At 39.4% G+C, this 26806-nt stretch overlaps 1 protein-coding gene across 1 annotated transcript in view; it reads right to left on the minus strand.

Annotated features, from left to right (window-relative positions):
- Positions 1 to 2906: 2906 nt before the first annotated feature.
- Positions 2907 to 26806, minus strand: part of cacng2b (calcium channel, voltage-dependent, gamma subunit 2b) — a 93729-nt gene continuing 69829 nt past the window's right edge. Inside the window, 9 exon segments of the mRNA XM_028454783.1 lie at positions 2907 to 4275; positions 4277 to 4381; positions 4383 to 4523; positions 4525 to 4581; positions 4584 to 4640; positions 4643 to 4737; positions 12161 to 12194; positions 12196 to 12222; positions 12224 to 12303. Coding sequence (XP_028310584.1) covers positions 4198 to 4275; positions 4277 to 4381; positions 4383 to 4523; positions 4525 to 4581; positions 4584 to 4640; positions 4643 to 4737; positions 12161 to 12194; positions 12196 to 12222; positions 12224 to 12303 — 674 coding nt within the window. The 3' untranslated portion in view covers positions 2907 to 4197.

The raw sequence follows: 26806 nt of genomic DNA on the forward strand, positions 1-26806 counted from the left end.
CATGTTTCATAAATGATTCCTTACCCCCTTAGCACCGAAAGAATATCTGTAATATTACGTGAATATCTGTAAAAGTCACGTTTTTTCTATTAGCTCTGTCTGCTAGCATAGCATCTCTTCTTCACTGCATGAATATCTGCATGCCAACCGACCACCAGCGCCCTCTGCTGGTACAAACAAATATCTGACGTAAATACAGTGAAAATTACTTTTTTTTTTTTTAAAGTCCAATTGTTAAGGCACAAAATACATTTTTAGTTGCACTTTTAAAAAGAACTATTATCCAGTTTTGCATTGTTTACTATAGAACCAGAAATTTAAATTGTATCGGGAGTTGAGTGAATCGTTACAAACCTCCTACCTATTCTAAACTTACTAACCACAATTATATAATACTAACCTTTACAATCTACAAACAATCCATAACATCTTCTATTTTGCCCAACTTTAACCCTAACCTCTCCTACCTATCCTAATCCATTACCCCAACCTCTCATACTACCCTATTTTTAATCTTAATCTCGATCCTCTACCTAAACTCTCCTATTTTAAAATCCTATTAACCAAATTTTACTTCTAATACTAACCTATTCTAACCTACAATAATCATAAGATCAACTTCTTTTTAGCCAAACTCTAACCCTAACCTTTTATACATATCCTAACCCAGTTTTACTTCCAATACTAATGTCTCCAACCTACAATAATAACCTCAACCTCTTCTATTAACCCAAATCTAACCCTAACCTCTCCTGCCCATTTCGAATCCTAATTTTCTTAACCTCAGTTTACTTTCAAACCCTAAATTATCTAACCTTTACAAACCGTAAATCCTAATTTCTTCTACTACTGCCTTTCTTAATCCCTAATCCCAGTTTACTTCTGATCTTAACCTCTCCTATACCTACTCAAACCTAACTTCACCTCTGGCCTTAATCCATACCTGTAAAATATCCCGTTTTGGGCCAGGAAACTCCCGTATTTTACCCCTATTTTCCGCCATCGTCCTGTATTACTATTTTCCCGTAAATATCCCGTATTTTAATGTAATAATAATTAAAAGATGTCTTACTAAACTGAACGCCGTCACTCGCCTCGCGAGAACTTAAACCTGAAATGGTCTGAGTGACAGTTCTCGCGAGATTAGTGCTGACATCGGCAATAAACCCAGAAACAACTCAGAACAGAGATGATGGATGACGATGTTCTGGTGAAAAAAACCAAAGAACTGGTGTAAATATGTTGTAAAATATAACATAGAGTTTATCTTCATAAAGACCATCAGGATGTGACACAGTTACACGTTCTGTTAGATTAATAACTGATATTTAACGTCTACCACAGCAGAAGGAACCACGTAAGTCACCATGAAAAATCATCAATCACAAGCTCCACAAATATACACTGTTTATAAAGTGTTAATAATGTAAGTCTGTAATAAATGTGTCTATAAGTCATTAGTGAATACCAGAGAACGTAGCATGAGAAATTAAAAGAAAATATCTAATGAAAATAAAATGTTAATGTTTAACTTAAAGACAAACAATGTGAAATTAACAGTGAATATGCAACGTGTTGACTTGTATATAAACTGTAAGTATATTAAATAAACACATGTGCTTCATATACACATTTATGTTTTAATTTAGGCTGTTTTATAATTTAGGAATTAGGGCTGGGCGATATATCGAGATTCCCGATGTATCGAGTTTTCTATTTTAGCAATATAGAAAACTATAATATTTCATATATATGTATATATTATAGCTTATTATGTATTAAAATACTAGTTTTAGGAGTCACTGCTTTTACTTCTCAGAACAACATGTAAAGCTCAGTTAGATGATTAATGAGTGACACATATTGATCAGCTGTTTGTTAATAAATTAGCCTGTGTAGCATTTTGCATCAGCAAATTTAAAACCCAGAATTGTTTTTCTGGTCAGACTTTATTTAATAAAATTATCTAGATTTATATCATATTTCACCATTTTGAGAAAATATATTGAGATATGAGTTTTGGTCCATATCACCAGCCCTAGTAGGAATGTTCACAGCATTTTAATGTTAATAAAGGTCGAGCTACCAGATTCTATTCACATAATTATATTTAGTAAGTGGTTGATGAGTGGCTATTTTAGATTTCTTGTACATCTACAGGTATGCTTTAATCATAACCAAATTGTGATAATGTTTGGTATATTGTGGGTTCAAGTTCTGGGGTGGACACTTGGGTCTTTTCTATGTAGAGTTTGCATGTTTCTTCTCCCCTTGTCTGCGTGGGTTTCCTCCCACCATCCAAAAACATGACTGTTCAAGTGTAGATTTCTCTCGATAGATTGGGAGTGATTGGGAGTGTGCGATGGACTGTACCCAGAAAAGGAACAAATGACGGTAAATGTATGGATGGATGTTATAAAATGTGTCATGAGACTCATTTTTTCCCTAATATTGGGTTGAGATACTGTCCCATCACCGTAAAACAGTCTGTTTGGTACGTGTTTTACCTTAGATTACAACTAAAACAAGAAAATGTAATGAGGGATGAGATCAGGGAGTACAAGCTAGAAAACATACTTATTTGACTCACAACAACAAAAGCTCAAAGCTCATTCATTCATTTCCCTACAGGGGGGTTCAATTTTTATTCGTCATCAGGATTTGATGCATCCAAGTTCAGAATCATTCAGTTTTGGCACCTTAGAAGACATTGCGCTTTTAAAATTCTGATTTACAACACAACCAAAGAACAAGAAATAAGAAGATAAAGAATGATGCTAAGGCTGTGTAAGACAAAACGAAAGAAAGGAAACAAAAAGAAAAGGATTGGAAAGGCAAGATATGATCATCTTTAGATTTAAAAAAAAAAAAAAAAGTACTGATACGTTGTTTAAAATTTGTTTTTAGTTCACGCGTAATGAAGCCCCGACCCCAAAGTTCCCGTTCAAAGGAAAAAAAGAGAGAAAAGAAAACAAAGAAAGGTTTTAAATAGACACAGTACTGTAACATTAAGTTCTACTCACTCCAACTGCCCTTACATTGTATCATTGTTCAGTTGTTCAAAACGTATGTTCCTTAAAAGCAGATCGGATGACTTTGATTAGCATGCATGTAAATTCTTCGTTTTTGGAGTCACTTCGCTGCAGCTCGCTGGTAGCCGTGGGCTCTCACGCACTACTTTGTGTCTTTGGCAGTAGTGACGATATATTGTCCACAGTCATCTTCAAGTTTGCTGAGAGATCATCCTCCACCCACAGTTCTATCGTCGCTCCGCCCCTTTCTCGGGGGCGAACAAAGAAAAAAAGAAAACTTTTGAGGTCAACCCTTCACCCGAAGTCGATGGCTGCCAGAGCTTTGGCGGAAGGCGTAAAGATTGTTTTCCTTCTGTAAAAGGATGTGATAATTTGTCTAATACTAACCAATATCTGATTATCGAGAAGGTGGAAAACTTTTGCTCGTTAAATGAGCGTCAGTGTCAATGAATCCACCATCTTGGTTGCGAGAAGACTTGATTTTGTTAGCTTGTCAGAAACTTTTTTCTCTTGTTTTTTCTTCTTTTTTTTTTGCGCCAGGGAAGTGTATTAATGATTTATTAACATATATTCATATATTTATATATATTATTAATACATTTATAAACTGATGTGTTTTTTTTCTTGATTTTCTTTCCTTTTTTGCGGCCTGAATTCTCCCTGTTCAAATTCCTCACCGCAGTGTTTCACAGTATTTATGCGAATAAATAATGAAATCAAGAAAATACAACCAAAAGAAAAGGGGGCGGGGGTTGAGTGGGTCGTGTTTTTTGGGGAGTCGTGGGATGGAAGTGTCAGGGTGGGTTCGGTAGGCAGGGACATCCTCCTTTCATCAGACTGAGGAAGAGTAAAAAATATAGAGTTGGACTTTAAGATAGGCAGTCTGGCCCCGCCCACCGTCCCACCACCCCATCCTCCCCTCAACACTTCCCAGACCATTTCAAAACTTGTTAAACAACGATTCATGGGAAATCATACAAGTTTCTTTTTGCTCCGTTTCATTTTTTAAAACAGAAACTCAGTGATTATCTGAGGTACGACACAGAACTCCACTTCTCAAGCTCTCCCTTTACATCTTTCCGTTAGCTCCATCTGTTTCTCTGCTGTTTCCCTCCCGCCAAAGTCCGTCCTATTGGTGGTTCTACTAGCGGTTGATCTGTCACTTTCATACAGGGGTAGTGCGTCGATTGGCGGTGTTGCTATGGCCACCTGAGTCCTTCAGGTCCTTCTGGATGCAGTTGTGGGACCTGTAGGAAGTTGTGGTCTCTCTCCGTGGAGTTATAGGTGGCCGTCGGAGTGCCCGTTTGGCCTTTGGGAAGGGTGTACATGGACAGCTCTGTGGAGGGCAAGCGTCCCAAAGCCCTTTAGGCCCACCGGCGACGCTTCGCGAGAGTGCGAGGGATCCGTGGAGCGGGACGAAGAACGTGAGCGGCGCCGGTAACGGTAGCGGTAGCTCGGTATGCGCGTGATGGCCGCACCTTGGAGGTAGTCGGGCGGCTCGAGCCCCCACACGCAGCTCTCGATGGCGGTCAATGAACATGTGCACAGCAGCACAACGCCCACCATCTCCGCCATGATGAAAGAAAGGGCACCAAAGTATAAGGACAGCAGCCGTAGGAATAGCTGTTCTTCTTCGAGTCACTCTTGGAAGGGTCTCCAGCATTGGCTGATATGTACACAATGATCCCTATGATGTTGCTTAGGCCTGGGAAAGAGAATAAAAAAAAGAACATTTGGATCAAAACAGGGTTGGGGTCAATGACATTTTTCAGTTAATAATAATAATAATAATAATAATAATAATAATAATAATAATAATAATAATAATAACAATATAATAATATATAATAATAATAATAATAATAAATAATATTATTATTAATAATAATAATAATAATAGCTTAGATTTATATAGCACTTTTTTCGAGGAGATTCAAAGTGCATTACAGAAAACCATTAGTCATTAACACCAGTCACTCACATCAGTCAAACCAGTGGTGGTAAGCTACTATTGTAGCCACAGCTGCCCAGGGGTATACTGACAGAAGTGTGGCTGCTAAGCAGGACACGACGACAATGACTTGGATAGAGCAGGATTCGAACCCTCAAACCTTCGGGTATCGGACGGCCCACTCTACCACTGAGCCACATTCGCCCAAATGCATTGTTAATTACCCATGTTCAGTTACAATTACAGTGATCAGCATTTTTTTCCAATTACAAATTATTTTTAATCCTCAGAAGTCCATACAATTATGTTTTCAATTACTAAAGTTCAATTACAATTAAAGCCTGAAAAAAAAAAAAAACATAATAAAAAGTTAACATCTCTAATGATAACGAGTCTTAAATCAGCTGTAAAAATATACTAAAAACAAATATCCTAACTATTGATGACCTTGTTAGGCTTCCTAATCAATGAAAATATTGCTTTTAATATTTTTGGTGTGGGTGTCAGTATACCCCTAGATTTATATTTTTCTTAAATGGTAAAATGTGGGAAAGCTTGATATGAAACATGTTTTAATAATTGTTAACTACATATGTGTAAAACTGTACACAGAACTGTAACAATTGTTCCTCAGTTTAGCTTTAAATTGTAATTGACAATTTTTATAAAATTTTCATGGCAATTACAAAGTCCAATTATCCAAACTCAGTTACAATTTAATTACAATTACAACAGCAACAGTTTCTTAAAATGACTATCATAATTATGCCATGATTGTAGTTAATTATCAATTACAAGATTACAATTATAATCAACCCCAACCCTGGACCAAAATGACACAAAAACAAACTCAAACTAAGACAAAAAAAACATCTCAAAGAAAATATCACATTAAACAATTAATTAATCAATACAAATAAAAGTGTAGTTAGAACATTTATAATGTCTTTGTCCTACATAGTCATCATGGCTTTTGTCCAATTGAAATGGAAGAATATGTCCAAAGCAGACATGGGCAACTGGCGGCCCTGGGTCTAATATTGTGTCACCTTCAAAGTAAGTGCAAAAAATGAACCCGAAAAAACACAAAAAAAAAACACAAAAGTGACAAAATGACACCACAAAATGGACAAAAATCACTGGTAATATTGATTCCGAGGGCAACATCAACAACAAAGAACCAAATCTGAGCATTAATACACAAAAGAACAAAGGGTTTGTATGGTTTTGGGCGTCATTTTGTATATTTTCCAGTACTTAACATGTATTTTTGTTGTTGTTTAGTGGGTTTCTGGAGGGCTTTTTTGGATGTTAATTGTTTTGTGTGTTTTTGTTGTCATTTTGAGTGTTTTGGGTCCTTTTGTTAATTTTCTGTTGTAATTTAGTACATTTTTAAAGACACTTTGAGTCCAAACATTCCTTTAAATAGTTGTTCCAAACAGTCGTTATGGTTTTTGTCCAATCGAAATGGAAGAATATGTCCAAAGCAGTCATGGGCAACTGGCGGCCCGGGGGCTGATATTGTGTCGCCTTTAAAGTAAACGCACAAAATGACCTCAAAAACACAAAAAATACATGAAAATACACAAAAACAGACACAATAACACCAAAAAATTGACAATCACTGTGAATCTTGAATCTGACACATTCATGTCAGTTTTTAGAAAAATATCTCAATCTGAGCATTAATACACAAAGGGTTTGTGTGGTTCTGGGAGTCTCATTGTATATTTTCCAGTAATTTTAGTGTATTTTTGTGGTCGTTTAGTGTGTTTCTGGAAGGATTTTTTGTATTTTATTGTTTTGTGTTTTTGTTGTCAATTTGTTTATATTTTTTTTGCAATTTAGTACATTTTAGGACCCTTTGTGTCCAAAAACTCTTTTAAATAGCTGATGGAAGGTTATTAGAACACCCAGCACACCTGTGTGGAGACAAGAAGCAAAAGAAAAATCTTCAAGTTTAATTAATACACACATACTGACACTCAGAGACAAAGCTGAGAACTACCACAACAAATTCATTTATTAATTAATATTATATCAGTATTCAGGCCTATTGTGACCCTAACATAGTGATAAAGGAGGCTGAATGGTTCCCTGCTCATACCTTTCCAAATGACACAAAGAGTGGTGAATAAGATGAAAAAACAGCCCATTCAGCCTCTAAATGAATTATTGTGAAGCTGTTGATTTAACAAATCAAAGCTCTGGGGGTTTTAAGATGACTTATGATGATTTGTCATTATTTTGACACTGAGTAGACGAGCTATTCACAGAGAGCATAAATGATTCAATATTTAGTCACAACACACAGCCGTCACTGCCGGAGGGACGACACCATAGAAGAGAACTCATGCACTGGCTTTTGATAACTAATTGATGCTTTATGTGCAGCACATATTTACCATCGTTTACATCGTTTTCTCATATGTTTGATTAGACATGAGCAACTGGGGGCCACATGTGGCCCTCGGTCTAATTTTGTGCAGGCCCCCAAAGGTTAACGTACAAAATGTCCCCAAAAACACATACAATTACATAAAAATACACAACGTTAACAGGAAAATGACAAAAGGCAACATCAGAAACAAAAACAACAATTACACAAGAAGAAATTAAAGCTGCATGCAGCGATGAACAGGCCCTCGCAACCACACGCATGTCGGGGTGTGGTGCATGTCGGGGTGTGGCGTACGTTGAGGTGTGTTGCATGTCGGGGTGTGGCAGAAATGTTAAAGTGCTGAGACGTAGCTGACCATTTTCAAGGATTATATCACAAATTTTCCTGTAATGTTCTGTGCAAAATATAATGTCTATGATTTCATTTTACCAATAGGTGGCGCTATGACTATGAATGACAGTTGGGTTAAAACATAATTTTTTTTGGCATACAAATGAAAGCTGCTATAATGAATTAGCATCTACTTAGCTCTATAAACTCTTAATAACTACTATAAAGTGTAACATCATCCAAGTGAACAGGCTGCTAAGAGGAATATTTACATCTATAAAGATTCAACTTTATTGTCAAGATTGTTTCATAACACAACCAAATAAACATGTATGTTTAAAAAAAAAATATGAATGTGTGCAGTACTTTAACAGTGCAGTGTTGGATGCAAGACGTATCTACCTATAAAAGCAAGGAATGTCTGTGTGGTGTGTGTGGGTGTGTGTGTGTTGTGTGCGGGTGGAGCAAATATCTCACCGACGCGGTGCGAGTTCGACCTGAAACTTGGTCAATGGGTTCCAAATACCCGTGTATCTGTTATTTTGGAGTAATTTGGTCATTTCAAAATGTTTATTTTAATTTTATTTCATTTCTGGACGGCCCCGAAATGAAACCTATTCAACTTTTGACCTCAGGGTGTGAGGGGGCGCTAGCGCACCATCTATATCTATCACCACTTCCGGTTCCGGGTTCATGACGTGTTAAAAACGTTTTTGTACCGCTAAAAGTCATTTAAGTTAATAGTCCATGGTGATTTAATATTATTCCCGTGATTCCAAACTTACTTTAAATCTCGGGTCACAGATGTCACTTCCTCCTTCATCTCCATGAGTGTGGGCGGTGGCGGTGCTGACGGTCGCTAGCCGATTATATCACAAACATTCTGATTCTTCAGACAGAGGAATGTAACGTTTTTGTGAGCGGATGGGTCCACTATGATTATTGTTTGTTCTGCGCAATGGTGAGTGTTTTTTCTTATAATTTCTATGTGCTAAGAAAGATGCTAGCAGCTACAATGTAAACACACACACACACACGGCTGATGCGCGTGCATGCGCGCACTAGATCGAGATGTATATTGTGAACGCACACAGACCCGTTGAGAGAGAGTCCGCTACTTTGGTGTTGCAAAACGTTTATTTTTCGTGGTACTTCGGGGTCTCTCTCTCTATTATTTTTTTATTATTAATATATATTTTTATGATAGTTACTGGTGTTCTCATTGTATTATTAGCATTGGTATATTATCATTATATTACCTATAATTATTTAATATTGTTTATTATTAAAATAGTTTTTAGTGCATTATTATATTATTTTGTTTTGAAATTATTAACATTAATATACAACATTACTTTTATTACTATTACTACTTTCACTATTAATATTATATCCCTATCAACATATTTATTATTATCAGGGCTCTACACAACTTATCCAGTGGTGCACTGGGGACAAACTTTCTCTGTTAGTCGAGGGGTTGTAACAGCATAGACATATATGCTGATGAATAGTTGACTTTACTGGCTACCGTAGTTTACCGTGTCTCTCTTAAACACCTGCGACGGATTATGTGCAAGCACGTGTGTGGATAGATAACGCATGGAGGAGATGGCTGGCACACACACACACACACACACACACACGCACACGCACACGCACACACAGTATTTATAATAAAAATATACTAATGAGTAAAATAAAACTAAAAACTAAAACAATATTTATATGAAAAGTACACAAAATGACAACAGAAATGCATAAAAATATACAAAAAGGCTCCAAAAACACACAGAATTACTCCAAAAAACATACATTACAAAAAAATACACCAAAACAACAACAAAAATATGAAAATGACTCAAAATACACAAAACTAAATACTTATACAAAAACTACACAAAATTGACAACAATGCACAAAACTACATCAAAAAAGATACAAAAATACACAAAATGACTCCAGAATCAGTACAATGGCATCAAAAAAACAATAATTATAGAAAAAATGCACAAAAGACAACAGAAAAGATACAAAAATACACATAATGACTCCAAAAACATACATTACAAGAAAAATACATCAAACAAAAAAATACATTAAGATGAGTAAAAAAAACAACAAACACATTTATCACGTACATGTCCCATAAAATTAAACCAGGGAAATCGCACATGATATTTTACTTTGGCACCCGCAAATTTACCCCTTCATAACACTACAGAGTACAGAGTATATACACCTGTTTGTACATCCAACCGTCAACACATACTCATTATTGACAACTCTACTTATGCTCCCACATGAAGGCATACTTCCGACGGGCACTGTACTAGTCTCTATAAAAGCAAGGAATCTCTGTCTGTCCTGTGATGATGATGTAATTGCTGTAGAGAGTGATGACGTCAGAATTTTGCAGAAGTTTTACAGTCATGATGTCATCAGTGCCAGCTGTGAGCAAATACAATTTTCAAGGGGGCGCCATTGAGTTATTTTATCATTCACATGTCCAATCCCCCCAAAATATCACATTTTTCACCAGGCCTAATATGCGTTCAAATTTTAATGAGTTATTGAACGTGTTTAGGCCCTAAAAATGTGATCACTTTTTTGTAACAATAATAATACTAATAAAAAAGAGGTGCATTACAATAGGGTCCTACACACTGTTGAGCTCGGGCCCTAAATATAATAAATTACACTAAAAACACACAATTAACACTAACAACACAAACAATTACAGGGGAAACACACAAATAACAACAAAAACATAAAAAGAACACCAAAAACACACAAATAACAAGAAAATCACACAAATATGACACTCGCCTAACAAACAAAAAAACACTGGTAAAAATATTATCTTCTTGGTGGTGGTAATGACACCAAAAAGACACAAAACAACATTAAAAACACATAAAAAAAAGAGAAAAAGATACTAAACGCCACTAAAAAACAAAAAAAAAAAATGAAAATATTAATGTTCAGTTTTGTGGGATTTTAAAAAGCTGACTTTATATTCAGGATTATACTCTGATTTTTAATGTTGATAAAGTGATCAGAGAATCACATATTTGTGGCTTCTGCTAGGGCCAATGTTAGATATTGAAAAAAGTTCATAGATGAGATCAGAACGCTTGATCTATAAGAGTTATTATCACTTAATTCTGTATTTATAGCCATTACATTTCTATTTTGTTATTCGGAACAAAAAAAGCACAAATAAATGCATATAAAGGTCAAAAACAAACTGTTAATATAGAGAAGAGGATGTAGAGTGAAGCGAGGGGACGGTGGAAGGCCTGATTGAGATGGATCAGAGAAAAAGTGTATCAGGGACGCAGTATTTTAAGAGTGTTCTACTCCCAGTGGGCCCCTGTTAGCCTAGCAACAGGGCGAGAGACACAGACACACACATGAGAGAGAGAGAGAGAAGAAAGTGAAACATTTCTCACTTCTGAATAAGAAGCAAAGTGGTTATCTAGTGCAGTACAGTAGGCCATGGCCTGGAATTAGGTACTAACACACACATACACACACACGCACACACACACAAAAGCATTTCTCTCCAAACAGTCACTTTTACCTGTATAACTTTTATTAAACTGTGTTTTACAGAACAACAGAAGAGTATTGTTACATTTCATCCCCATAGATCGTCACTTCTATCAAATTATTATTGATCCAAGGGTCACATGACCAACGTTCATGTCAGCATTTACACTGAAGTCTGAGCATAACACAGGAAACACCAAAGGGTTTGTATATTTTTCTCATATCAAATCAAACTTTTCATACAAAGTGTAACTCAAAGTGATTCATATAATTAAAAACCATGTCATTTTCTTTGTTGTGTCATTTTTGTAAATGTTTATGTCATTGTGTATATATTATTGTCATTTTGGGTTTTTTGTTGATGCTTTGTATATGTTTATGTTATTTTTGTGTATAATTTTGTCATTTTCTGTATTTTTCTTGTTCTTTGTGAATTTTTATCCAAAGCTGTATGCTTTCTTGGACTCCTTTTACGTATTTTGCTGTTTTGAGTATTTTTCTGTCATATTGAGTGTTTTTCGTGTCATTCTGCACATTTCCTAAGTCCTTTTTCTATATATTTGTGTATTTTGTACATTTTGACCTGGTCCTATATTTTGTTGATGTTTTGTATATTTTTTGTGTAAACTTTGTTGTTCTTTTGTGTATTTTCATCCACATTAGTATGTTTTCTTGAAGTAATTTTTTGCTGTTTTGGCTATCTTTCTATAATTTTATGTGTTTTTGGCGTTATTCTGCACATTTCCTTTGTCCATTTCTCTATTTTTCTGTAATTTTTTGCATTTGCACCTACCATGGGGTGCACAAAATCAGACCTTAGCTGTGTCAAATATTCTTCCATACGTTGTGAAATCACCCCTCACACGTTTATTTGCTCCATCATTCCTATACCTGCAGAGACGAAGAGGATGCCGGAGCTGAGGATGAATGTTGTGGCGTGACTTGTAGAACTCCGCTGGCGGCGATGCAAAGGCCCCCCATGAAGAGGAGGATCACACTCATGATGGGGAAGATACTGGAGGCTCGTACAGCGCCTGGAACACACACACCACACACACACACACACACACACACACACACACACACACACACACAAACACACACCACACACACGTAACGTTAGCACCCATTACTACGACCAGTTCTGCACAAGACGTGAGTAGAAAAGAACACAGCAACAATGCATCAAAGAAAAACCTTCAACATCAAACACAACAAATCGTTTTATCATTTATTTATTTATTGATATGATTTGAAAGGGAACCATTTAAGTTGCACACAATCAGTTAAAGACTCACATAATTAAACCTAAAAAAAAACAAACAAAAAAAACGAGCATGTTTGTCCATTAAAAACTGCTCTGTGTGCATGTTCTAGATCAGAGGTCTCATTCTCGTGGGCTAATAATTTGTGGGCCCACAGGACAATATAAAAATGTAATGTTAGTGCGGTTTTATACTGTATTGTAATGACATGACCAAGCCATTATCAAAGGTTTAGCAGCCTTTAACTAGAAGTCTTATTCTCCGCCTACGCCCCGCCCTTCCTCATCCTCCCAGCCAATCACACGCAGAACACATGTAACAAAGACGAACATTGGCAGAGAGCTGCATGTACTGTACAACGATGCTTTGTGGGAAACCACAACACCTGTTAACATTGAATCAAGGTTCAAGGTTCAAGGTTCAAGGTTCAAGGTTCTTTATATGTCAAATATGCCCCATGTTAACCATACAGCACAGATGAAATTGCAATCCCCCCCCAACCCCCAGTGCAAACCTGCAGTGCATAAAAAGAGCACTTAAAACACAAAAACACACAACAAACACACAAAAAAAACAACTAGCAATCTATACAACAAATAACTTAACTAAAGACATAACGGACAACAAATAACAAATAACGAACAACAATGAGGTAGAATGTGGATAAATTACTATGAGGTAGAATATAAATAAATTACAGTATTAATATATAAACAGAGTGCAGATGAAGTTAAAAAGTGAGGTAGTGTGCAAATAGTACAAATAGCATAACAATACAATGACGGCTGTGCAGAGTTTAAGGGTGCGTGAATTAGTGGAGCACGCGGGGGGTGGAGGTGGAGGAGGGTGATGCCAGGTCCTGTAGGGGCAGACTGTGGCAGGATGAAGGGGGGGGATGGAGGGCAGAGGGGGCAGAGGGGTGAAGGAGGGTAGACAACTGAGGGCAGAGGGTGGAAGGAGGCGGAGGGGGGGGATGGGGATGGCAGGGGCAGGAAAAGGGAAAGGGGATGAGTGGACGAATGGGAGGGAGACAGGGAGGGAGTTGAGTCTCCTGGACAGCCTGGTGGAATAAACTGTTCTTGAGCCTGCTCGTTCGAGCACGGAGACTCTGCAGTCTCCTCCCAGATGGCAGCATGCTGAAGAGGCTGTAGGACGGGTGGGTGGGGTCACCTGCAATCCTGGTGGCTTGCGGGGTGAGACGTGAGTTGTAAATGTCCAGAAGGGGGGGAAGAGAGACACCAATGATCTTCTCAGCTATTCTCACGATGCGCTGCAGAGACTTACGGCAGGACACGGTGCAAGCGCCGTACCACACGGTGATGCAGCTGGACATGATGCTCTCAATGGTGCCCACTGTAGAATGTGTGCATGATGGAGGATGGGGCTCTTGCTCTCCTCAGTTTGCGGAGGAAGTAGAGGCGCTGATTAGCTTTTTTGGCCAGTGATGCAGAGTTGAGGCACCAGGACAAGGGTCTTCGAGATTTGCACAACCCAGGAACTTGACTAATAAACTAGACGTGGAACATAACTCAGTTAAATAGGACCCAGTCTGTTACAATATGAATGGCACTTTACAGCATTGGTGCGTTGATGATGTCACCAAGGGAAGCACACCTCCGATGGAGCCACCCACCCAGCCAGCTCGCACACCGCCGTCCCGCTTCCGAGGCTGGGGGCTCATAGGGGACCTACCCGCCTTGGTTATAGTCAACGAAACAACTGTGTTGGCTGGAAACGTGCAGCTGATTCCATGGAGTTATTAAAAGAAAATAAAAAGCCAGTAATAACGCCTCTGTGACTGCGTCCCATGGTTTATATATCGGCTATAATCGGCTAATGTCCCACTGTCCCGACGAATAGTAAACACTCCACTGGCGATGGCCTTTTTTTCTGCTCTCTAGCTCGGTACTTTCTACCATCTTAAATGTCACGATCATCATGTCATCACGAAATACTAACTTGAGTGCAAAAAAGAATGCGATTGCTGCCGGAATGGTTCATTATCCGCAACCTTGTTGTTTGCCGGAAGAAAAAGCGGAAATGACGTTCTCCGTGCGTCTGGTTTGGCTAAACACGTGACTTGAACTTTATTGCTAGAAGAAAAAAAAAACTTTATTAGAGAGTGACACAATGTAGCTCAGCTATGTGTGAGGAAGTGCTGCCAGGGTCTCTGGCAGCAGGAAGTAGGCAAGAGAAAGCCATGTTCAGAAGAAATGTTCATGTTTCATTCATGTTCAGGGCAGTTTCATGTTCAGAAAAAAACCCAATTGAAATTAAGAATGGTTAGTATGACATTTATGGAGATTTATTATTTATTGTTTGTGGAATACCTGAAATTAAAGCTAAGGGTTGGCAATTTTCTCTCCAGATACACTTTTTGGGTTAAATTGTCTTTATGTCCTGACAGAAACTAAGATCGTATGAACTCTGAAAAAGGAACGAATAAAATCTGTCAACTGTAGCAGCTGTAACCTGTAATAACTTCAAATCAATGGAAAAAACAACCCTTGAGTCAAATATTGCAACATTTGGTGGTACTGAATCATTGGCACAAACCAATATATAAATGGGGTTCAATACTCCGTTTGTGCCATGGGGGCGCCAGGGGGCCCCATTTTCCAAATGACTACTCCTCCATTAATGATGGTTGAATCTGGCTGTAATTTGACATAGATAGATAGTTCATCCAAACTTGTTTTTTAAAACTATTTTCATTTTTTGTATATTCTGAGAGAGTAGGTGGATCTGTATTACTACACCAAATTTCAATTTCCCATGTGATGTAGTTCCTGAGATATTGTGTGGGATGTCCTGGATATTTGTTGAAATGACATGGAATGACTATTAACCTTTCTTGACAGCGTCACGTTTCTCATATTGACCCTTATTTTCCCATAAGCCAACTTGTGACTCTGCTGAAGTTTTATTAGTAATCCAAAAGTGAAACAGAGCCAATCGTGTTTGATTATTGGGTTTCGAAAGATAATCCTTTCCTCCATTTTTCCACCTCGTTCATCTTCCTCTCCGTCCTGTCCAACAGCATCTGAACTGATGGCTTCATTCAGTCAAGCAGATCAAACAGCATAAGGTGACCTCAGAGCTGGCTGAGCACCAACGTTCCCACTCCATCCCATTGTTTTAAACCCCATCTCCTCATCTTCATTGACATGTGGCTGTCAGAGCAGATTGTCTTCAAGGTGGAAAACTGTGGCGTATGATGGGCTGACTATGTGATGCACGCAGAGGAACACGTAAGCAAAAAGCCTCATGTCACACACACACACACACACACACACCTGTTACTCTGCTTGATTGATCACTGCTGGCTGGATGATGCTCCGTGTTATAGAGAAAGGCCGACAACATCAGGCTCAATCTGCCATGAACAGCCTATTATTATAAGGACGACAGCAGGGCTGTGTTTTCCCAGTCCAGCTTTTATTGAGTGTTTTGCTGAGCTCAGTCCAACACGATTAGTGCATTTCAACCCGTCAACTTCACCGTTCTCTTCCTAAAACCACCATCATAATCACAGGAGCAAAACCACACCATGTACCCGCCTTCGTTCTTTGGTTATTCCATTTTAAAACCAACACCAAATCAAAATAACTAATTAACAGTGTGGTTATTTTGTTTATACATGAATACAGAAATATCCAAACTCAGACAAGCAGCGTTTTTCTGTTTTAAAAAAACGGGGAAACTGGGACGAGAGCTTCACATTTTAAGATCACCACACAGAGGGCACCCACAGACGGGGGCGGACACCTGTATAGCGTATACTCGTTTCGCAAATGGGGGTAAGTGTACCCCTAGGGGTACGCAATGGCACTACAGGGGGTACTTGAGAGAGAGAGAGAGAGAGAGAGAGAGAGAGAAGAAGAGAGAGAGATTATTAACAAATGAAATAAAACATATGGCGTTTTATAATGTTTCTTTTTAGTAAAAATTATATATATCATTGAATATAAAAAGAACAAACACAACAAAATATCAAAATGACACCGAACACACAAACTAAGAGAGAAAAATACTTACTATTATCAGCAACACACAAAAGGACAACAAACACACAATAAATGAGGGAAATACACACAAGATTACTACAAAATACACAAACATAACAGAAAAACATACAAAACACATAAGAAACAACCAAAAAAAACACCAAAAACACACACTGAGAGGATAATTTAAATAATATCAACAACACACAAAATTGGAGAATAATAAACTGAATAATGAAACAAACAAAATAAACAAAATGACACAAAAAAAACACCAACCTGCCCGTTCTGATTGGCCGAGTCGTTTAAAGGGCACCCTCATCAGCCAATAGGGTGCGGCCTATGTTACAGAGCTGCCTTTTCGCTAAATTACTGTAAAGCCAATACAGTGGTGCGTTCAATAGGCCAGACATTATGGTACTTCTCCCTCAATTCTTTGCTTGTGTCACATTATTGACCCGTTAACGCAGACATAGGCACATGGTGGCCTGGTGGCCACACAAACAAATGCCCAAAAATGTTATTTCAAGAAGTTGGAAGGAATATAAAGCCCAACATAATACACTAAACAACTCCCAAAACACACAAATAGACAGCAAAATGCATTAAGTCACAAAAGCACAAAAAATAAAAAAAATACACAAAATGACAACAACAGACAGACACAACAACCACTTAAACAAACAAAATGACTACGAAAACACAAAAAACACATTACAGAATAGCTCCAAAGACAAACAAACAAAATTACACAAAATGACAAAAATACAGAAAGTGACCCCAAAAATGCACATATTGACAACAGGAATGCAGAAAATGATAAAATACCAAAATTACAACAAGAACACAAAAAAAACTCCAAAACACACAAATGATTAGAAATTGACAAAAACCTTCCCCTGTAATCATGCGCAGATCGATCAATATTGTAAATGCTGACATAAATGCTGTCATGTGACCCTCGGATCAGATACAATCACATTTTTGTTGCCCTCGCTGTGATGGAGTTGATATCGATTGTTTCTTTTAAAAGTGTTTTATACAACATCATATGTATGCTAATCAATGTGCTACACAATCTAGCGCCACCTACCGGAAATAGTCGGCAGCACTGTCTGCTACCAACTTGGAAACATGGTATTATGAGTTGTTTGCATGTGTTTTCCTGCACTTCATGCTTTTGAACTGTTTAAAACTGTTTCTAAATGGCCTGTAAAAGTGAATGTGTGCTACAGACAAACTACAAAAATATTCACTCAGAAAGAACTGAACATTTTGAATTCAAAGCCTCCAGTAGCAGAAGAATAAATAAAGATCCCAGTATGATGAACCACTGTGTATTACTGTAAGTAAAATCTACCATTTTCTTAAACTTCTTTGGTCTCGGCCGTTCGTGCAGCATTATTCCAAAAGTGTCTGATTTATTATTGAAGAATGAATAAATTATCCCCAAAGCATTGATTTAAATCCAACTGTAATCTGTAAGTGCCTCCTTTACTCTTTGTGCTTTTCTTGTAGCGTGCCCTCCTCCTCTTTTGTTGTCTTCTAACACGATGGTTCTCAACCTTCTCAGCCCACGACCCCCAAAATAAAGGTTCCAGAGACCAGGAACCCCCACTGTAGCTGCAGGTGGTTGAACACAGACATGAACATTGAAGAACAGTCATGTGGAGACAGGACCATCTATAAGGGGAATAAAGGGGAGAGATTTTTGGGGTCCATCCATAAAGTCAGTAAATGATGGTTTATTGTTCTATGAATCTGTGATAACCACATTTATTTATTCATCTGGATATATCTACTGTTATCCAGGATGTTTTATTATTTTTGTGCAATAGTATATAGTCATCTTAAAGATGAAAATCTTTATTTTAATCAGAAAGTGACAAAAATGGTAGAAAAAGAGGTGAAATGGAATTTAAAAACCACAGAAATTGGTTAAAAGTTGAAAATAGTGGTAATCCAATTTTAAAATGTAGGGAAAATTGATTCAAATTGGCAAATAATTGGCATGACAAATCATGAATGTGGTTAAGTTGGCAAAAAAAAAAAAACAGAATGTGGTGAAATAAGGTAAAAAGGGACAATAATGGGTCAACATACTGTATATGCACTAGGAGGGAAAAATGGTGGAAAGCGTTTAAAAGTGCCGAAAATGTCTTGAAAGTGGAGAAAATGTGCAGAAATGGCATCAAAATTTAATGGAGAAGTCGCAGGAATGGGAATAATATAGCAAAAAGCATTAAAAGTTGCAAAAAAATATGGCAAGAATTTTTTTTAAAAATAGGTTAAAATAATGCAAGTTTGGTGTAGTTTTGGAAATAGAGTAAAAATAAAAAATAAAAAAAGTACAAAAGGGCTGAAATTGATAAAAAAAAATATAACTTAGTTTCTTGAAGGCATCTGGTGACCCTAAATGGGGTCCTGAACCCAAGGTTGAAAACCTGTGTTCTAACAGTACTAGCTCAGGATTGAAGGAAACCATTCCAGCAGCTCAGCCTGGAGCTCCACCATCATGTGAAGCATCTCAGGGGGGCTTTTTGTCACTTCTACGTCGAAGAAACAACAGGTTAAAAACACAGGAGTGACTGATGCAAAGATATCAATGTGTAGCAGAAGAGCTGAAGCAAGCAGGAGCAAAAGGCACGTAAAGGTACGTAAAGGCACCTGCAGTTTGAGGTTAAACCTCACAAAACATGAGGAGGACAGAAGGATGAGTAGGAGAATGAGAGATTGTGATGTAAAAAGGAGAAGAGGAGAAGAGAATGAAGACGACTGCGGGCCGTTTCTTCTTTTCTCTTCTCTTCTTCTCTGAAGCTGCATGGCCGCGGGCGTTTTCTGTCTCTGCTCTGGTGCTCTGAGCAGAAGGCAGAGTTTAAAAAGAATTCTTGATGTGCCTTGGCCTCCAGGCGCTCCCTGCCACCCAGCACATCACAGCAGCACAGAGAAGCCACATTTACTCTCCATCTGCAGTGTTCAATGAATAATCTCTGCTCTAATCACTCTGTAATCTACATCAGATCCTTTACACGCGTCCATGATTAGTCCTTAACATCACTTCCACGTCTGTATTGAACAACATTTTCAATCAAGTGGTTTTTTAATTATTATTATTTTACCACAATGTTGCAAATAGGTCAGTGTTTTAAAAAGTAACATTTTTGTTTCATATTAATCGTGTATACCTTTAGTTATTACAGGTTAAACTTCTCATCAGTGTTAATGTTGCTACATTTTATTACATGACAATAACTAGACTATAGCTGTGTTTCCATTACACTTGGAAATGCGCAAAATCTAAATAATGCAATAAAAACTGGTCATAGAAACACCTGAATTTAAGAAAAACACTCAAATATCGCAAACAAGTTTTGACGCTTTCATGGGGAAGAATTTCAGACTTTCAACACACACGTCCACAGAACATGAGGTCACGTGACCACTGCTCTCCAAAAAACATGACGTGGTACGTGTGAAATTATTAGTTCCACATTAGACGTGAAACAAAAAGAATGCAGAGTGTTATAAAGGGTCTGTCTTCCTGCAGTGAAATCTTCTCCCAAAACAACGTTCAATGGAAACACGTTCAAAGCACAATTATTCTTGTCGACATTTAGAAATATCACGTCTATTTTGAAACTTAGCTTATGAATAATTAAAAACCAATACTTGTGAACGAGAACTTTATCAAAATAAATTCATATTTTTTTCACTAATAAAAACTATGGTGGGACTAGATTAAAAAATATCTAGTTAATCAGAGACTATTGTAATTAATTAACGTTTTTCAGTTTAAATGGATTTTGGTATATGATTGAATCAAAGAAAAGAATAAAATAGTGTTTATTATTTCTATCAATGAGTGCTAACATATTATATGAATAAATAATATTATGATTGCATTGTTCACAAAACACTAACTTAAATTGAACTATATTCATGCTTTTCTGATTTTTTGTAAACTTTCTAAAACAAATGTGTTTTGTATTAAAATAAAAACATCACTTAGTCCAGAACATTCCAGAGAAATATAAACTGAACAGTGTAAATAATTAGAATATCTGTGGATATCATGAAATAAACAGTGCAACTGATGAAGATGATGAATTTAGTTTGAAATAGTTTTTCTACATAACAGTTGATGAATTGGGTCAGACGATGCTATCTGTAGCAGCGCTTCTAGCCCCGCCCACACTCATGTCACTCATGGATTTATTCCTTTTGTCTCTGAATCCTGTCTGAGTGTCAGTGTGGATTGGAGACACTGTCTGCTCCATTAGGACCATTGTCCCTGCTAGCTGCTACATGTTAGCATTGAGGTGTTAGCTGCTACACTCATGCAATGAAAAAGTTTGCGCATTGTTTGGAGTGCAAAAAAAAAAAAAAAAAAAAAAAAAGCAATTAACTGTTATTTTTGTGTGCTTTTTTCCTGTAATTAATTAACGACACTTAACGCGTTTAAAGTACCAGCCCAAATAATGGAAGAAAAAATTAAGTATATCCTTTTTTTGTGTTTTTTCCCTTTTCAAAGTCAACATCAATTGTATCAATCTCATGAACTTTGTGACTCAGTGTATCATCCAACAGCTACTCTTCATGCTTTAAAGAAAGTTCCTGGGACACATTTAAAAGCCACACGGCACCTTTTCATACCACCTAGTGGCTTGGAGGAGTAATTAATGAGTTTTAATGCAAACGCTCGAGGCCTTGATGACAATTATTAGCTAAATAAGTTATGTTGTGAGTTAGGGATATACCAATTCACTCAACTCCCGATACGATTTGATTCACGATACTGGGTTCACGATATGATTCTCTCACGATTTATTTTACAAAATGGGACTTTTTTATTGTCAAAGAATCCCTTGATAAACTATCAAAACAATGCAACTATAACTAAAAAAAATCTTGAATGAAATAAATAAAGGAATAATACAAATGAAGAGAAGCCTATTAATTTAAATTCTGGTTCTATAGTAAAACAATGCAAAACTGCATAATAGTTATTTTTATTTTTTAAAGTGCAACTGAAAATGTATTATGTACCTTAACTTTTGGACTTTAAAAAAAAAAAAAAAAAACAGTCATTTCACTGTATTTACATCAGATATTTGTTTGGACCAGCAGAGGGCATTGGTAACCCAGTGGTCGGTTGGCATGCAAAAATTCTTGCAGTGAGAAGAGAAGCTATGCTAGCAGACAGAGCTAATAGAAAAACGTGACTTTTACAGATATTCACGTAATATTACAGATATTCTTTTGGTGCTAAAGGGGTAAGGAATCATTTATGAACATGTTTAAGAGTAGAAGGCGGCCAGAAAGAAAGTAGTAGCAGATTCTGCCCGCCGCCAACACTTCTGGACAAGAGAATATTTAAAAAAAGTACTGCGATTCAATTTTCACAGTATCGATGTGAACCGTGATACCTATGAATTGATTTTTAACTGCCTTACGATTAATCGTTACATCCTTATTGTGAGTGAATGAATGAATCAGTCAGTGTTTCTGAAAATGGGAGTATGTGTAACCCTAGGGGTAAGCAATGGCACTACAGAAGAGAGAGAGAGAGAGAGGAGAGAGAGAGAGGAGCGAAGATGAGCGACCGCGGAGGGAGACGAGAGAGAGAGAGGAGAGAGAGAGGAGAGGAGAGGAGAGAGAGATTGATTTTGATTTTTCAAGTCACATTTATTTACAAATCGGTGCTAAAACAGTACAAGAACACTCAAATAACAGTACCAAAAATTAATTCCCCCTTAACCACTGAACACAGCACACATTTCAGTGACCACAGATCTTCAAACTCCTGCAGGTTGTCACATGACTTAAAATAAAGAAAATCAGTCTTTAACCTCACTCTGATCATTCTCTTAAAGATAATGACCACATCATCATCTCCACAACCATTGACCTTGTTCCTCCGACTGAGATACACGGCCATTTTGCCCTGTCCCTGCAGGAAGTTCAGTAACCGGCACTCAACTTTCCTTTTTTTTACCTGTCTGATCCCTAGAATAAACAAATGTGTGTTAAAAGTGAGGCCAAACAACAAGAAAAACTGGGACATCAAACAAAAAAAGGCAGCAAGCCGAGAACACTCAACAAAACAATGAAAAACAGTTTCCCTGTGGGAGCAGAAAGGGCACAGATCAGACACCGTGGGGTCAAGAATTGACACAAAAGAGTTGACTGCAACTGCGCCATGAAGAATGCGCCACTGTAGGTCCCCTCCCCTCTTAGTCAGTGGAGGTTTGTACAGTGTACTCCACTCAGGTTTTCGTGAGTCACTCAGGGCCAAGTGTGACCTCCATGGAGTATCCGGTCTACCACTTAGTTTTACCTGATTTAAAACTTTAACAGAAAGGTAGTAAAACTCCCGTCCCCCAGTTTCCTCAAACGAAATGGCCGCAGAGGCCCTCAGTCTTAAAAACTCTCCATGATGTGTCATTCTTGGCATCAACGCACACTCCGGGAAGGTATCTGTGGGGTCTGGCACACATCGCCTCTTACCGTGACCTGCAAGGAGCCTTAGCTCAGACTCCACAAGTTGGCCCTTGAGTCGACGGAGAAACTGGCTGACGATCCTGACCGACCTGACGCCGATCTGCGATGCCAATCCTTCGGCATCTTTGAGGAGAGGGCCGGCAAATACCACAACGTCCGCAAGGGTTAGCACCTTCGAGCTGCAAAGTTTGTTCAGGATTGCGGACGATCCTGCCTCGCATCCAAGACGGGACCCAAACACAACCGGCTCCCTCAGTAGCCACGACAAAGAAGTACAGGGCTCGGAACGGCGAAGGTAAAACAGTTTCCAAACTTTAAAAACTCCCTGGTAAAAGGACGGAAGCTTATCCATTGTCCGACCTTTAAAATCCATCAGGAACAGCGACTCACTCAGACCCAGCCCTCCACACTGCTTCAATATGGCACACGCCAAAGGTCGCCACACCAGGCCGGCAGGAGCGGTCAGGAACCGCTGGATGAAGCGGAGGCGAAAGGCAGCTCCCCGGCTGGCTAGGTGTATCAGACCGTGCCCCCCTTCCTCCTTTGGCAGGAAAAGCACACTTTGCTGAACCCAGTGTAATCGATCCCAGAAGAAATCCACCAGCATGGCCTGCAGTCTCGCTAACAAGTCACCTGGAGGTTCCACAGTCACCAGCCGATGCCACAACATGGAAGCGAGCAGACTGTTGATCACCAGGACTCGGCCCCTGTATGACATCCGTGGGAGGATCCACTTCCATTTCTTCAAACGACCTTCAACAGCTTCTAAAACACCAGTCCAATTCTGGGCAATGAAGGTCTCATCCCCGAGATAAACTCCGAGGTATTTCAGCCCACCTGACCTCCACGTCAGGCCTCCAGGTAGACACAGTGTCCTTGTCGAAGCGTTCCCAACTGCGACCGCTTCACTTTTAAGCCAGTTCACTTTGGCAGAGGAAATCTTCTTAAAAGCACACACAGTCTTATTAAGTACATCAATGTCTCTTTGAGTCGTCACCAGGATAATGAGGTCATCAGCATATACAGACATTTTAAAATTGGTCATGCACCCTGGCAATGACACCCCGGAAAGCTGCGCCCTGAGTCTATGTAAAAAAGGCTCCAACGACAGAGAGTACAACATCCCCGACATTGAGCAGCCCTGTCGAATCCCACGTTCAACTTTAAACGGGGCCCCCAGACCACCATTTATTTTCAGCACACTCTCAATGTCACCATACAACACCCGGATCATGGCTATAAAACCAGAGCCGAACCCCATAGCCTCCAGCGTGCGCCAGAGGTACAGATGCTCAACCCGGTCAAAAGCCTTTTCCTGGTCGAGAGAAATCAGACCAAGGTCGAAGCCCAATGCTCTAGAGAGGTCCAAAATGTCTCGAATTAGCGTCACATTATCTGAAATGAGCCTACCGGGCACACAGTAGGTCTGGTCTACGTGGATCACGGATTCCATCACCTTCCTCAGCCGAGTGGCCAGCACCTTGGACAGCAGTTTGTAGTCACTGCAGAGCAGGGACACAGGCCTCCAATTTTTGATGTCCTGCAGGTCCCCTTTTTTGGGGAGTAGAGTCAGGACCGCTCTCCTACAACTCAGGGCCAGCCGCCCTGTCCTGAGACTGTCTCTGAGGACCCTCAGCAGGTCTCTGCCCATCTCAGGCCAGAAAGCCTTATAAAAGTCCACAGGCAGCCCGTCGATACCCGGAGCTTTCCCACTCTGCATACTTTTCAGTGCTGCCTGTAGTTCACCAGCAGTTAATGGGGCATCTAGCTCTGCTCTCAGGTCAGCAGGAACCTGAGGGAGGCCCTCAAAGAAGGCCTGTGCTTCCTCCGCCCCTTCCTGGATCTCACTCCTGTATAAGGACCTGTAAAAGGAGGCAGCATGTTCCCTGATCTCTGCCGACTCCGTCAGTAGCTGCCCGGAGCTGGAGCGCAGAGAGTGCATCAGCCTCCTCTGGCCGTTTTTCCGCTCCAACCCAAAGAAGAAATGTGATGGAGCATCCATGAGAGCCACATATTGGAACCGAGAGCGGACCATGGCTCCCTGTGCAGAGACCCCCAGAAGGTCAGATAGAGTAGATCGTTTGGTTTTGAGAGCTTCAATATGCTCTCGATTTCCCGTGAAGTGTGCCTGAGTTTGCATCTCCTCCACCTCTCTCTCCAGAGCCTTAAGTGACCCATTCATGCTTCTAGTGACATTGAGCGTATACTGAAGACACAACTGTCTGATCTGTACCTTCCCAACATCCCACCATTGTTGCAGAGAATTGTAATCAGACTCTCTACTACTATGGGATTGCCAGAAAATTTTAAAAGCCCTTTTAAAAACTTGATCTTTGAGCAGGTTTGTGTTAAAATGCCAATAAGCACTCTTACATCGAACATTTTTCTTAAAAACCGAAGTTTTAACCAAGGAATGATCAGAAAAACCAACCGGGCTAATCTGGCAACCCCTAAAAACATTAACGTGGTGCTGAAAACAATAAAAACGATCCAGCCTGGCCAAGGACAGATAGTTCGCCCTGCAGTGAGTCCAGCTATACTGCCTCACCCTTGGATGAATGTGCCTCCACACATCACAGAGGTCAAACGCCTCAATCACTTTTAAAAAACAGCTCTTGGAGGCTGTGTGTGGCTCTGGGTGGTTCCTGTCTAATCCAGGGTTAGCGGTACAGTTAAAATCCCCCCCCAGAAAAAGAAGGACATCATCATTGCAGTTAGACAGGACGTCACTTAAAACACTAAAAAACTCCACCCTCTGGCTGCCCACTGTGGGAGCATACACATTAATAAACACCATTGGCACATCTTCAAAAACAGCACTAACTTTTAAAAGACGCCCCGGGATCACTTCCTCAGAGGAACTGGAGACAGGTAAAAAACCCCTGGAGAAGAGCACACCCACCCCACTACTAGTGCTGCTTCCGTGACTAAGGTGAACCTGCCCTCCCCATTCCTTCTTCCAGTCTGCTTCTAATTCTGGTGTGCTGTGTGTCTCCTGGATAAATAAGACGTCTAGCTTTTTAGCCTGACTGAGGCTGAACAGTGAGGCCCTTTTCACCGCCTCTCTGGCCCCGTTTAAGTTCAGAGAACCAAGTTCGAACTCACACATTGTGTCAGCTGGGAATAAACTAACGAAGATAAAAACACAAAAGAAAAAAAAACCACACACCCTAAAACTGATCATCTTGGGAGGCCCGTTTTCTAATCTTGGTCAGAAACTTTTTTAACCGAAAAATCTCCTGCTCCGAAAACACGTCCTGCCCCAGGTTTCCTGGGTTCCTCATAAAGTGTCCCACAGAGTCATGGAACACCTGGAGGTCCGAGAAATAAGCCTCAAGCCGAACCAGCCTCATTCCCTTCGTATCCTTGAGGAAGGATTTTATCCTCTGAAAGGAGTACTGGCTTTGTTGGTCACCCCCTAACCCAGCGCATAGGGAGGGGGCCCCTGCATCTATGACCTGTGAATCGGCGTGTGCATCCTGAGAGGGTGTGAGCAAGTCCTGTGAGTCACTGTGCTCCTCCAAAACTGTGTGCGTGGCCTGCGAGTCTGTAAGTACCGAATCTCCAAGTGCGTGCTGTGAAACCATGTGTGTATCTAGTGCATCTGCGTGTGTATCCTCCATAAGTGTGGGCGTATCCAGTGAATCTGTGTGTGCGCAGCTTAAAGCCGTGTGTGCGCCTCGTGAACCTGTGTGTGTGTCCTGGAGCACTGTGTGTGCACCCTGTGAATCTGTGTGTGCGTCCTGTATCACTGTCTGTGCACC

This window comes from Gouania willdenowi, chromosome 1 (assembly GCF_900634775.1).
Source record: "Gouania willdenowi chromosome 1, fGouWil2.1, whole genome shotgun sequence".
NCBI classification, from domain to species: domain Eukaryota; kingdom Metazoa; phylum Chordata; class Actinopteri; order Blenniiformes; family Gobiesocidae; genus Gouania; species Gouania willdenowi.